The 15263-nt window shown below is 36.9% G+C and overlaps 1 protein-coding gene across 9 annotated transcripts in view; it reads right to left on the bottom strand.

Moving 5' to 3' along the window:
- Positions 1–8033: 8033 nt before the first annotated feature.
- The window catches only part of PEX4 (peroxin4), a 35981-nt gene continuing 28751 nt past the window's right edge, over positions 8034–15263 (bottom strand). For all 9 annotated transcript variants that reach the window (XM_089459611.1, XM_089459613.1, XM_089459612.1 and 6 more), the window contains exons 3-6: positions 9070–9189; positions 8854–8982; positions 8522–8651; positions 8034–8432 (exon numbers count right to left, since the gene is read on the bottom strand). In XM_089459611.1, the coding sequence (XP_089315737.1) occupies positions 8338–8432; positions 8522–8651; positions 8854–8982; positions 9070–9189 (474 nt within the window). In that variant the 3' untranslated portion in view covers positions 8034–8337. The remainder of the gene's footprint in view (positions 8433–8521; positions 8652–8853; positions 8983–9069; positions 9190–15263) is intronic.

Raw genomic sequence — 15263 nt, 5'->3', positions numbered from 1 at the left:
AAAAGCCCCACAAGGGTCACTTATGGGCTTGGAACCCAACGATAGGGTTTTGCACCCAATCATGTTTGGGGAGATTCCGGAAGCACATTTCTACATGTGATGGCTTGAGACGATAGAGGGCGGAAAGGAGAATCAACAATTCGAGAATCGTCGAGCTCCAAGTTGTAGAAGTGGAAAAATGAATTTTTGAAGTTGACAATTAATTATTGGTATTCAAGTCATGTAGGCTTGAAGTAAGATTGTCCAATAGATGTGTCTCTTCATGAGTTCGTGGAGCCCATTTATTAGTGTATAAATAAAGGGTGAATGAGATTCATTTTAGCATCCATTTGTGCAACGTTGCCTCTAGGAAAATGACTCTGTGGAGAGGAGTATCTCTAGCCCTAGTCGCAGCAAAGGAAGAGACAAGAAAATGAGGTATTGGAGGATTGTTTTAGGGTCAAAACAGGTCTAAGAGTGTTGTCCCAAGGGTCGAGGTGGATGATTGTTAGGCCAAGTTCATGAAGAGAAAAACATTGTTGATCCGAGGTTGTTTGGGCACCATTTTTTGAGGCAATTTGCTACAGTAGGTTTGCTTTGCTAGGCAGCAGGCCATAACACACAGTTGGGCTTGCGTAAGGGTTGTCAAGGATTGACACATTCCCTAAGGAAACAACGTGGCAAGGGAGGAGGTCTAATAAGGTGTGTTGCGGCCCTTAAAGGCAATGTTTTCTGACTGTTGGGTGGATTTAGGGTTGCAGCAAGTGCCCTAACCGGGACTGTCACAAACAACGAAGTGCAAACATGTGTGCAGTAATGTCTTGGAGGAACATTGGGTCATGCATTGACCAAATTGGATCAGTTTAACTTGCAGCTTATGGGAGCCAATTTGGAAGCTTGTTTGAGTGACCATAAGCCTTCATCGATGCAGATTCCACAATGATTAGATTGGGTGCCATTGAACTAATTGGAAGGCAGTGTGTTGGCTACCCAAAGTAGTCCTAGAGCAGCATACAAGAAGGACGTTGTTTGGTGCGTGATTGGGTGAAGTTTGCAGCCTTATGAATAGCTCTTTGATGGATGAAAGAGGCTGCTAGAAGGCAGATTGAAGCTCAAGAATTAGGCCTACCAAATGAGTATATTTATGAGCCTGTGTACATGAGGCAGAAGTGACATGCAGCAGTGTTAGGAGGCATCCCTCTTGGAGTATCGATGTATTGTCCTTTGAAGGACTAAGGGGCAACTAGTCAACAGTACAGAAGCAAAGGACCGGCAGGACAAGATACGACATCGAAGCTGCAACGAAGTTTGTCATTGTATCTTGTATACCATAGGCTATTGTATTATTCAGATTGGTTTAATATAACGAATATTGGGTTGTACATTATTGTACAATTTTGTTTAAAAGTGTGTATATTTGTGCATATGTGATTTACTGCTTTATATTTTTTGTTGTGCAAAGTAGCTCTTGTTGAGATTCTTGGTTTGGTAGCATAAGAGATTTTAAGATTCTAACCTAGACCCAAGATCATGGAAATTCAACATACCTCCCTAGTTAAGAGGGAGTGTTGAAATTTGTAACTAGGTTCGGTCTTCATAATATCTTATGTATTCTTGATTTTATGAATTTGATGTAAAAGAGAAAGAAAATTTATTATTGTTATTTTATAGCATGGGTTCCATGCTCAAAGTTATTTTGGTTTTAGGTCAAAGCATCCATTGTGTGTTGCTAGGGTTTTGTCATAGAATTAAAAAGTCAAAAGAGTCATTGTCATATGTATTAGACCCTATTGGGCATTTTGTAACAAGTCAAAAGATTTATTTGAGTCAAATTTATGTCAAAATGCCCCTCCAAGACCAAGTCGGCCTAGAAAACATCAAGTCAGCCTATAGAGAAGAAGTCGGTCTCATTAAGGGCTATTCGACCTCCTTGGAAGCCTATTTATAAGAAGCATTCGACCTCATTTGGGATACACAATCAATCAAACTCATCTTTGAAGCACAAAAAGGAAAAGATAGTGACGAAGAGGGAGGATCCAAGAAAGAAAAATCAAAGTCTAGAAGCCTATTTCCATCTCTTTTCTCTCACATGGAAATTGCAATTAGGGTTTTTGTAGCTACAAAGGACAAAATTTCAGATCTCCAAGAAAGGCTGAAATTTGTGATCAAAAGGCAAGACACATTATTCATTTGTCTGAGAAAAAATAGTCAATCCAAGAAATGAAGAAAGGAGACCTAAATTATCTTATATCACCCACATGTGCGAAGTTGCAGAAGATTCTGGAAGGTCAAAGTTTTTGGGGTCAAAATTGCAAAAGTTGTTGGGGTCAAAGTTGCAACAGTTGCTGGAGAAGTTGCTAGAGGGTAGAAATTTGTTGTTGGAAGTTGTTTAAGTAAAGATAATCAACAAGGTTGACTTGGTCTTGGAGGGGTCTCATTCTTCGGTCTAAAGGTCTTGGAATTCATAATTTGAAGTTTCTATAAGAATAGAAAATTTTCTTGTGGGTTTTCCTCTCTATGAGAGGTTTTGGCCCTGGCTAGCAGCCTATATCTTGTGTCCTCTTTGTTCTATTGATCTTGATGTGTTTGGTAGTTGTTTGATGATTAGAACAATATAATAATAACATAAGAAGAAGGTAACAATCATAAGAACTACAAGTTGAAGTAAAAGAATATCACAAGCAATTACCAAAGTAGTGAGAAAGAACCCCTCATCTAATTGCCCTAGATTTCTCAACGACCTTTTGACATTGTGGCTTGAATGGATATTGTAGAATCCTCCTCTTTTGTTATGCTCTCAAAATACCACTCCTAGATGTTTTCATAAGATATGGAACAATTATGATACTTAGAATGGAACCTCTTCTCCTCCTAACATCCTAGTATTTAATATAGTCCAATATATGTCTAGGTTTAGGGTTTTGACTTTCTCAACCCGCAATTCGTGATAAGGTATAGCACCACATGTGTGAGTAATGGAGGTTGACTTGGCATCCACTCACAGCGTGGTGGTCAACAAGGTAGATCAACTTGCAAGAAGCATAAGTTTTGGATGCAATCTTCGATTAAGGCAATTTTTGCATCATTGGAAAGGTCTCGGTGTGTAGAATATTATGCCTTTGTCCAAGTAATGTTTTGGACAAAAAGAGTGCCATTTGATGCCTCAAAATGGATCTGGAAGATTTCAAACAATTTTCAACCCAAATTTTCCAAACTGGGACCTATCATTAAAATCACCCTGCAAGCTAATTCCTCTAGTTTTGTTTTCACCCAAAATGTATCAAGACAGATGACAAATTGTATGATAATTCAATCTAGATCATGGATGGTATTGTTTCTTGTGGTTATTTTGATGGTGTAACCAATGTAAACCCAAACGCTAGTAGGGCTAGAAGTCTAATGTTAATCCTCACATCTCTAAAATCACATTCGAGTGTGGCTTAGGTGAAGGAACTAGTAAGAGCACTAAGCTAAAGGCGTTAACCAATCTAATGCAACTTGCAAAAGAACATTTAGTGGAGAAGTTGGTTGTGTGTGGGGACTCCTATATGATAATTGCATGGTTAAATGATTAAAGACTATTTTTTTTCTTCCTGACAGTTTTTAGCATGTTGAAGTAGATCAAACCAACATTCTTCAAAGTACATATACAAAGAATACAACACTGAAGCATGTTTACTTCAGAAGTGGGCAGTGTCTTGAGGTTTGGGCTCTATGTTAATCAAACTCTTCAAAGGATGGAGCAGAGGAGACTTACTTCTTAGATACATAGCTCTATAACTCATTCTAGACTTCAAGTTTGTTTTTATAGAGCATTATATTGTCTTTAAGTTATTTTTGAGCATATTCATATTGTTGAAGATGTAATTTCTTACTTTTAAGACAATGGATTTGTGCCTATTATAGAGGGTTCACTCTTGTTTTAAATTTTTTATGCTTCAAGTTTGTGTAGATTTAAATATAATCCTTTTATTTGAAGATAAATAGAAAGGTTACAATTTTTTTTTCATTTGAAAAGTTACAAACATGTAAAACATGAATAAAATTCTACTAGCATTATTTTCTTATCAAGGCTACTTTACTTTCGAAAGGATATGACAATCCCACCTACCTTAGTTTTTTACGGGTTGAAAGGGACGTTCCAAAGTTTTAAGAAGAGCACGAAGAGAGAAAATATAAGAAGAAAATAATCCCAAAAATAAGCAATGCAAATCCTTGTGGTTATTTTAATGGTGCAGCCAATATAAACCCCAACAATAGTGGGCTGAAGGCAGATTGTTAATACACCCATCTCTCAAACTCACAATCAACCATGGTTTAGATGAAGGAATGAACAATATAGTTGAGCTAAAGGTGGTAGCTGATCTAATGTGGCTTGCAAAAGGATCATAGAATGTAGAAGATGGCTACATATGGGGACTCCTAGATGATAATTGCATTGGTTAAAAAGATCGGGGGAGCAGGGTGAATAATCTTCATTGGAATTTTTAGCAAACCAAAGAGATCGAACATTCGCACAAATTAGCTTCAAGCACATATACAAGTACAACATGGGACACATATTTGGCTCTATGTTGATCAAACTCTTCAGGGATGTTTTTGAGAAGATTCTACTTCCTAGATCCATAGCTCTTTAACCCTTTTTAAGTCTCAACTTTGTTTCTAATGGTTATAGAGCATTGTATTGTCTTTCAATGATTTTGAGTTTATTTGATGATAAATGGAAAGTAACATTTTATTTTACTCAGAATAAATGTTCTGAACATGTGAAGCATGAATATGATTCACTGATAAAATTATATTAGCATTTCTTATTAGGGAAAACATACTGATCTAAAATTGCAAACTGATTACCAATATCAAAGCACAAATTTACATGACAAACTTAGCTCCAATGGTGAGTGCTTTGAACTTCAATTAGGGGGCCTCAAGATCAATTACCCAGGTTGGCTTACCTCTTTTGTGTGTCTTAGTTGATGTCTGTACTAGGCCAGGTGTCATTATAACCTTACCTCTTTTGTGTGCCTCAGTTGATGTCTGTACTAGGACAGGTGTCATTATAACCTTACCTCTTTTGTGTGCCTCAGTTGATGTCTGTACTAGGCCAGGTGTCATTATAACCTTACCTCTTTTGTGTGCCACAGTTGATGTCTGTACTAGGCCAGATGTCATTATCAACACTGACATGTGGAAGTGACTGAGGGTTTCAATGCATTGGAATTATTATCATATAAGATGATTATCATAAAAAGCAAAAACAGGGGTGAATTGACTAGGTAAAGAATCCTTCGTTACAATACATAATCTTCAATCTTTCTTAAAAAAAGTCTGATTTAATTTTTAATATGTAACTGTCTTGCTATCACAAAGCTTAGTTATTCTATTCCAATTTGCAACTTATTAGGAAAAATAGCATTGCACTTTACTGGTTGCATATACAATTATTTAGTTGCTTTTGAATCTCATTTGTCTAACCTTTTTCCTTAACTAATTTGCCACTCTTAAATACTTCTTAAGTAATCTTTATTAATACTAAATACTTCCCTGACTAGTTTAAATATATTTCAATGGTTTCATTAAATCTCTTGTATTAACAATGCCTTTGAAAAGAGCTCTTGGACACAGCCATGTCATGCAAGACATACAGGTCAGTTTATCAAAAAATTGGATCTCACAGCATCTTGGATTCAGAAAATGATGAAAAGGCCAAACTTTTCCATCTTTAGTTTCAATACAAGTAACAAAATCTCCACTCAGATCAACAGAAATAACACCATTGTACAAGCAACCCCTCATGCTGAATGGAAGCATTCATTCATGCTGAATAAACTTAATAATAATGGAATTGCTTTGTCGTTTCATTAATTCAGGGATATAAATAATACTAAAAATATCTACATACAGAGATTGAAAAGCATGAATACCGAAAGCTGAAAACATTTGGATCTGCAGCATATTCCGTTCAAGGGAACCCTAGGCATAGCATTTTAATGCGATGACTATTGGAGGGTATTAATGTGTTTTTCATTTTACTATGATTTTAGTAAACAATACATCTTTATTAATCTTTTGTATGGGCAATAAAATAATCTTTCGAATGCACAGACGTGGAATATAATTGAACAGACTATGATGATTTAAACATAAAGACTTGCATCAATATCAATATGCATTTAAATATACACAGGTATAAATTCATCTTAAATACAGATATAACATGAGCCAAGAGCGATCAAATTTTTTCACGTGCAAATTTTTGAGCCGACATTATTTAAATGTTTTGTATAGTTACTTAAATTTTTTATTTTTAGATTTTTTTTAAATTATTTTGGTCAGCATGAGCAAAATTTCAACTTTGATGACCAACTGACAGCGTTACACATCATACTGGACTGTAGAATGAGCCTCTTGGCTCAATAATACGATAAAAAAGGATCATATATATATATATATAAAGCACACCCTCCCAAAATTAAAGGCACCAAAAAAAGCCAGAATTCACCACCTTTGGCTGACCAAATATAGTATGCTGATTCACCACCTTTGGCTGACCAAATATATGTATGCTGTGCAGAAAGCATTGTAAAATAAATATTCACCCTTTTCTCCATTGCTTATACTCTTAATACTCTTAAGCTGTGCAGAAGAAAATTTTATAATTGAGGACATTGTTTGGAATGGAAATACAATTAATGAATATTTGTGTGCTTAATTTAAAGAACCAAATTCAGAACTACTTTGTGTGCTTACTTTAAAGAACCAAATTCAGAACTATTACATGTTTGTTCCTGTGGGGCATCCGGTTAACTCAACTTGTGCATGTTCAAGGACAGTTCCATTTGATATTTTCAGGTATATTCTCAGATTTATGCCATTGTCCAGAAATTCAAAAGATTCCAATGCAGATCCAGGAGGCTCAAATAGAAAAGTCATTTTTCTGGGTATTCTTCAACGTGGCTTTTCAGAGTAGACAAAACTTCAGTAGTGCAGGAGGAGCCTTCTATTTCTCAGATGATTATTATAAAATTTAGAGTAGGCCTAGAAAAGATCAAACAACTCAGCTGAATTATTGGCTTTAAAATTACTAATGAAATGTGCTTTGGATATGAATATTTCAAATTTATGGAGAATCTGCAATGGGTGATTAGATTAGATGAATGGAACCTCCCATCTCCACAATGTTCTGCTCAGACATCTGGGAGACAAGTTGAAAGAAATCAACTCCAGATTTGATTTCACTACATTCACACATGTTTTCAGGGAACACAATACAACGGCAGACATACTTTCAAAAAGAGGAACAGCAGTCAATTGAAGGCCAGATGACCTTGATAGAGATAAATGATGGTGTCTCCTGTCACTCGACAGGCTGTTTAAATTTTTTCTTCAATATTTCATTACATTCACAATGTTTTCAGGGAACACAATACAACGGCAGACATACTTTCAAAAAGAGGAACAGCAGTCAATTGAAGGCCTGATGACCTTGATAGAGATAAATGATGATGTCTCCTGTCACTCGACAGGCTGTTTAAATTTTTTCTTCAATACGCTTTGGTTCAGTTTATGGGAAGCCTCGAAGGTTTCATTTTCTGAGATATAATGAAAGTCTAGGCTCTACAGGACCTCCTTTCTTTGTATAAAGATTTAGTGGGATAACTGGTTTAGTTGGGGAGACTTTTACCTCACAATCTTTTTGTTTTGAAACTATTTTGACTTTCGTAACAGTTCTGCAGAATCGTCATTATGCTTGGAAAAGAGGAAGGGCAATACAAAAGTACTTTATGCACCTGAAAATGTAATTTTAATTGTCTATGAATAAAAAACTACTTTTTTGTGGAAATATATAAATAATAAAATAGGTTTTGAGTGAAATCTAACATTCTGCTTTCTCCATATGAAATCCGATGAGATCGGAACTACTCTCAAACACCCTGAGTCAATTAATGGTAATGTTAAATTTTTAAGTAAAAGTTTGAAACAAAATTAGATGCACTTATCATTTCAATTTTCCAAGGATGTAGAATAAATTAACAATTACATACAGAAAAGTATAAAGAAAAACTGATAGTTAAAAGATGATCAACCACCAATATATTTAAATCTGCATTATGTACGGGTTAAGGCCAGTACATACTTATCAAAGACTCTTTCCTTGGCACTGGAAGAGCCCAACACATGCAGAACCAATCTAGTATTTTTCTTTAAATTACATAAATGATATAATTTTTTCTCCTCACATGGGCATAAATAATCACCACTGTATTTATCACTATCCACGTTCTCATTCTTCTGTCTTTACAAAAAACCAGTTATTGCGATACATGCATAACCAAGGCACCATTCTCAAATTATAATTCAATGATTACCCTTGTTAGCCGTGGCTGCTAACCGTGTATACATTCTGGCCATTGACTGATAACCTCGATCATCACCAGATCGCAGAAGGTTGCCTGAAATTATTGGAAAACACAAAAGTAAGCTTTTTCATTCAAATGGTTCCCACAACAATGTTTTCATGGAAAAAGATCATTTCACTGACCGCAGTCACAATTTAAGGGGCTATCAGGTTCTGGATGTGCCATTAAAGCAATTATTGCACGACAGACAGATTGCAGAGTCCAAGCTGGGCTCCAGGCAGTTTTCAAGATGTCAAGACATATTTCTCCTGTCTGCATCAAATGATCAAAAACCACATGAAATACTAAAATTATATTTTATACAGAAAAAAACAATGTAAGGCCTAACAGAAATACTAGTATTAAATTTAATAGATCTCACTTTCACTTTAGTGTCTACAAAAAAAGGAATTGATATCCGAGACCTAAGAATTAGCTAGATTTTATTTAGAATAATTAATGGAAGGAAAGACACCTTGAAATGGACATTTGGATGAAATATTTTAGTCACAAAGCGCACTTGAGGTGGAACAAGTGGATATTGCTCTGGCACGGTCATGGCTAGCTGAAATACACCCTCTTGATAAGGTGTTTCTGAGGGACCCTGTATTCAAAATATACAGAAGAAAGCAATGGATTAAGAATTTCACAGGAATAACTGCACAACACGATTGTCAAATATTGGCCCTACCTTGATGAGGGCTGTCCATTTGAATATATTTGTGTCATCGCAGGAAAGCTTGATATCAGAATCCCCAGACTTGTCTCTCTGGACCTCTTTGTACTCCTTAAAGAGTCTTGCCCTTGAAGCCTGAAAATGGCATACATAGGTAAATTGTGAGAGATGGAAATCTCGGTTGTTCCCTAAGAGACAAAATTATTGAATACTAACTTAAATTTGAAACTTCAAATCTAAGAATGTTACAGAGGAAGCAAATGGAAAAGAAACCCCAGGAGAAAGCAGCAGTATTACACACACAACTTCAACTACAACAAAGAAATCAGAATTCAAGATTCCCTGAATCTAAACACACCATGGAGAGAAAAGCAGGTTTTGGCCCAAGTAGGTTACATAAATTGACACAGGAAGATGGAAGGAACCCAAAGAGGAATGGAAAAACATAACACGCAAGGTGTGTGGAAAAAAAGAGATAGAGACCAAGCAGCTTTTCCACTTCACTCTGAGGCATATAGCCACATCAAGAATGAGCTTATTCATCCTACACTACTGTAACCTAGGATGAAACAAATAGCCAATACAATCATCCAAGCATCTCCTCAAGGCCATGGAACCTACCCATATGTTTGGTAATGATCCAAAGCAAGGTTACATGAATCCCTAATACATCATGGCTGTAAAATGAAATTACATTACAAATATGGTGGCAAATGCAAAAATCTGAACAAGGGTAGCAAGTTCCAACACACGTTAACTCAACCCAATGTTGAAGAGCGCTGAAAAATGCACATGGAAGCCCATCATCAACCTCCAAATCATCATATATGGGCCTCTTAAAAGAAAAATCTGCATGACAAACAGAAATCATACCCTCAAGCAAAGAGGATGTAGACAAACAAGAAAATGCCTTCAACCAAGCATGAGTAAAAAGAATAAGATGAAATTTTGAATCTGGAAATAAATTTATGCTGACTATTTGATGGCTGGAAATGACTATTATAAAATCTACACTCAATATCTAGCTGCCCTAAACAATTTCCAGCACCAAAAACACACTTTCCAGCTAAAAAATCCCATGTAAAATCACAGGAATTTGAAAAAGTAGATAGCTGAAAATTTCTAGCACTTCGATCACCCAAATTTTTAAAAATTTCTGAACCATGTAGGAAAGAAAATGGATGAAAAATTTATGAATTGTCACCATCAACAACATGGTGCAAAAGCTAAGATAAATCTGAAGTGTGTATGGAAAAACAAAGCTACAAAATTACTGATTTTATCTCCTCATTTTCAATTAACTCATCCATAACATAAAGTTGTCCAAAGGCCCCAGAATCTGCACTATCAACTTCAATTTTTTCACTACCAGCATCAGAGATGGGGTCTCAATAGAAACTCCAACAACCCATGTTCCTTGTAATGATTACTAATAGAAATAGTCTGATCTACATGGCTGCCCTTGAACAAGAGTAAATAACATTCTTCTTCCAAGGGTTTGTTTTTAAAGCACTTTGCTCAAAATCATAAGAAAACACTTATCAAAACTGATCAAACCCTTGACTTCTTGCATGGATGAAGTGGATGCTCCATCACCAGCAATGTTCTCATGTAGATTATCAATGGAAACATGAAGTGCTCCTTCATATGTTTGATATTCCATAGGGGATGAGAGGAATGTCATAACAACAATGTCTTCTTCACATGCAACTGTCCTAAGATCCTCAAAACCCATTTAGGAGAAATTCACTCAGGTTGACTAAATCAAACCACTAAAGTGCTCTCACATGTGTGGATAAGGGGAAGTTTGGAGTCAGAAAAAACACTTATTCTAGTACATATTTTTGTAAAAGCACATTGTATTTGGATGGTTGCATTTAGGCACCTCCTCTCCTATAAAAGGAGGTTGTCTAGTTCATTCTACTCGTTGGAAAATAAAGAGCAGTTTGCATACCAATTGCCTTTAATAATTTCTTTTATTTTGTGTGCAATTTTCCCAAATCATGAAGGAAATCAAATAATCTAGGATTCCTTAAGTAGTAACGGTTAAGGTAAAACGTCTATAGGGTATGACTATTCTATCCTTTAGCATTTTGTGAAGTTATTTTTACATTTAGTTAAAGTATAAGATAAATATTCCATATTTTCTCTTGCTACTTTATCAAATCTGGGAAGTTATCTCTTAGCCTAGGTTATTTTCTAAATCTAGATATAGTCCTTTTCAAGAGTTTAGGGGCCTTTGATTTCAGGTTGAAGCCTTTTTCCCAGCTGCAAAGTGGGAAGAAGCCTCGATATAGTAGCAAATGAAGATTCAGCAAATGGGAAGATCAACTCCAATCACCCAATAGTAGGACAGCACTAATCTTTTTAGTTTTTCCAATTTGAATCTTCTATTTTCCTTTAATTTCCTAAGAAGAAAATTTAAGGATTGAAATACTTGTTGGGGCTTCCTCATCACCAAGTTAGGGTTTAATTTCAAATCTTTAATTCAACCTGAAAGTCTAATTAAAATTCAATCCAGTAATTTAGGGTTTTATATTGTTAATAAAGGATTGATTCAAATTATTGTGCTTCAGGTTTGGTTATAGAGTTTAAATTATATGTATTCCTAAGCACCAAATTCCATTGTTAGCTAACTCAGTTCCATAATAAGGGATCCAAACATGAGGGTGAAATGTGATGCTAGAACTTCATATATTTTTGGGAATATCCTCTGTTCACACGCTAGGTTTTATTATGCAATTGCGGTTTGAATGAATGCCTGTAATCTGATATAGTCAAGTGGAAAGCTTGTCTGGTGAATGTTCTTTGTTATTTCCCATGCAATCTTGAAACCCATATAATAACCCTTCAGCTGGATCCTGATAGTGATCTAAAGGCATTGAACAACATCTACTTTTCTTTTAAAATTAGAATGTTGCATCTATATTAATGACATATGGCTTTTATTGAGGAATCATTTCCAAAAATCTATCCGTGTACATGCAAACAATAGTGATGAATGAGGAAAACTTTAACCAAATACTGACAGTGTTAGTGGATCCATTTTATGGTTTATGATCCTATGACACATGCTTTCTAAAAAATCATGTTGTAATACCATTTCTTTTATACACATGAATGTTCACATTTATATGGAGTATGTACCACAAGTACATGATATTATGTTATTTCTGGAACCCTGCAAGAAGAACTGCTACCTTAAAAATATGATGACGAATTTCAAATTAATTTTTTTTATTTGCAATGGCTCCAAGCGATGCAATAGGGAGACACTCAAGGCAATGAGCATAAAATCTCTTCTCCAAATTCGGCCCAATCGGCCCTAGCATAACCGCCTAATCTTAATCAAGTAGTTGATGAAAATTTTATCATTATAGATGTCAGTCCTGTTATATTTTGACACCAGCTAAGTGTTATTGTGTTAATGGCATTTTCTATAGATTGTATCTGTATGGATTTTTTGGGAACTTAGTATTAGGATTGAGGCACAGCCAGTCTGGCCATACTAGTGTAGTCTTAAAACCCTTTGCAATATTTTCTCTCAAAAACTTATGGATGCATCTCATCTATGCTTCGACACATTTTTTGCTATTATAATCTACCATATTATTGTTCAAATTAAGAAAAGAAAAAAAACAAAACAAGTGCACCTAGTCCACTGTAAGCAATGTAACTCCATAAGATAGGCTCACATGTGGAGTGCTCCAACACAGGTGACACATTGATCAGGTGCTCAAGTTTATGCTCAAAAATCAAAGTGTCAAAATTTTGTTAAACTCAGCTTCAGATCGAAGAACTCATCATTCTAATAACAACGGTGCGAATGGCACTCAAATCCGAACTCATATGCAGAAGTTAGAGCAAGTCAAAGTTCAGGTTTGACTTAAACACACGGCAGGATTGGATGATGTGGCAAGCCCTTCAGCAAATGAGGAGGCGCCAAGTGGCAGGCCGCCATTGGCCCCCGCATATCACAATCACAAGTCGCAGGCGGATCGTGTTAAAGAATCAGCCCCTGAGCAGAGAAGGGTTGTGATGCAATAAATCGCAATCACACATCGGCGAAGGGAGTGAAGTACGACAGAATCACTCCCCAACAAGATCAAGGTTGTGATGCGATATCGCAATCGCAAATCACAATACTGCACCCATTGGTTTTTTGTCGATCGCGATATCCCGAATGTGATAAGTTTATAGGCTCCAATTAATACTCCCGTCGGGTCTGCACACATCGCAATCGCACATCGCCGCCGTGTTCACAGACCTTAAGCCCACCGGTCCCTGCCGGTTGCGATTTGTGATTTGACCGACAAATTATGGCCTGCCACGCGGCGAAATTTTCGCCCAGTTAGCAGTTTTTGGGGCTAATTTGTAGGATCATGCCAAATGTGGATCAAATTATGGAACGAATAGTGGGAAAACAAGGGAAAGTCATAACTTTTTCAGTTTTCCAATGAATTGGATGCAAAAAGAGACTAGAGAGCCATTTTTTAGTATTTTGAACTCATGGAGACAGATTTCAGAGGCATTTGAGCATTGTATACACACTTTTGTTGTAATTTTGAGCATAATAGAGATGCCCAAGCATTGGAAGCTGGACCAAAGAGATGTAGCCCAGGAAGGGTGAACTCCTCATCAAATCTCTGTGTTGTGTGTTGTATTTTGATGTTCTTTGTTGTTATTTAGCTGTTGTTCAGCATATTTTATGTTAAATTGTTTTTAACATTTACATAAGAAACTCTCATGGGAATCAGTTAATTAAGCAAAAATGGTGAGTCCTTAAGCACTTGATAAGCAAATGATAAGCATCTTGGGTTTTATTCTGAATGGGGAATTAGCACAGCATTACTAATCTGCTCCATTTCAGATCACACATGTTAAGCTCCATGGCATGCACATCTAACAAGCAAGGATCCCAGGCTAAATGGTCCTCAAGAAAGGTCTAATACTCCTCCAAAAGGCCACCAAAGCTCTAGCGTTAAGTACTACACCATGTATACCTCCAAGTTCACTAGACCTACATGATCACTTCTCAACCCAAGTGTCCTAAAGTTTAGTACAAGTTTCCATGCAAGCAACCAAGTGTCATTGTTACCCACCACTAGTGGGTGACCCCATAGGAGACAATTTTTCTCCCAGATTTGTCTTTAGTCGACAACCCCCAACAGTCATATGTCCCTGAGCCAGTCATATGTCCCCTCGCCCATCTATCAAGAGCGTATGTTTGAAGGTGGGCCATCCAATCCTAAAAGTATGTCTTTTATTGTGCAATCAGGTGCTTGTTTTTCCTTGGGCACACTTGGGTATGGATTATTGGGTGACTTGGAAGGAGGAAGGGTTTTGACTATAGTATTGTTCCCTCACCTTAAAAGGGGGGGGTTAATCCTCAAACCTAGTCCCGTGGGATCTCCCTTATTGGCTTATAGCTTCAAGATGGGAACTACTTAGGAAACCCTGATTTTGGTAGCGCGGTCTCGTTTTCTTGTTTCATATTTTTCACACCCCTCCACATATTACATGGCCTATTTCATCATCTTCCCTCTTTGGGTCCACATGTCCACTGGGTCCACAAGGCTCTAGTACTCCCCCTCCCCTTGTCCACGTGTTTGGGTTGAGCCTAGAACTTAGCCCTGAAAGTTGATGCAGCTAAAAAAAAAAGATTAAAAGCATATCATGGCCACATACAAAAGGAAATAATACCACAAAATGCAAAAGATGGTTGGGACAATATATTAGCGCGTGGGCAAAAGCCAAACATGAGCTCTACCCCTTCATTATGGCCATCACCCTAGTTCCTAGGGCCCCTTGAGTGCCCCTTGCATCATTAAGGAACCCATGCATGTCCCAACCCCTGGTGGGCAATGAACTGCCCCACCTTAAGGGGGTAATCACTGCTTATATCATACACAACATGCTCTCATTCCTTGGAGCCCCGAGCAATATAATAAAGAAAAATCAAGAAAAGGCAAAAGGCAAATGAAGAAGGGTGGAAAAACAAAGGTCAAGGTAACTCATGTACCACGATTGCTCCCTCCTACATCTATACACCCAAATATGTGGACATCCCTCATCATTACCACCCTTGAACCCATGGCATTTGGCCTTGAGACCCCTGTGTCCCAATCCATCTCATCATTATTCACATGACCCCTATCACTTGAAGGATGTACCTTGGACATGTCTTTCCCTTTAAGGGTTGGGAACAC

This window comes from Pinus tabuliformis, chromosome 7, assembly GCF_031772625.1.
Source record: "Pinus tabuliformis cultivar Carrire ecotype Pingquan chromosome 7, CPIR1, whole genome shotgun sequence".
Taxonomy (NCBI): domain Eukaryota; kingdom Viridiplantae; phylum Streptophyta; class Pinopsida; order Pinales; family Pinaceae; genus Pinus; species Pinus tabuliformis.
The sequence above is the reverse complement of the archived record's forward strand: the minus strand, read 5'-3'. Positions and strand labels throughout refer to the sequence as shown.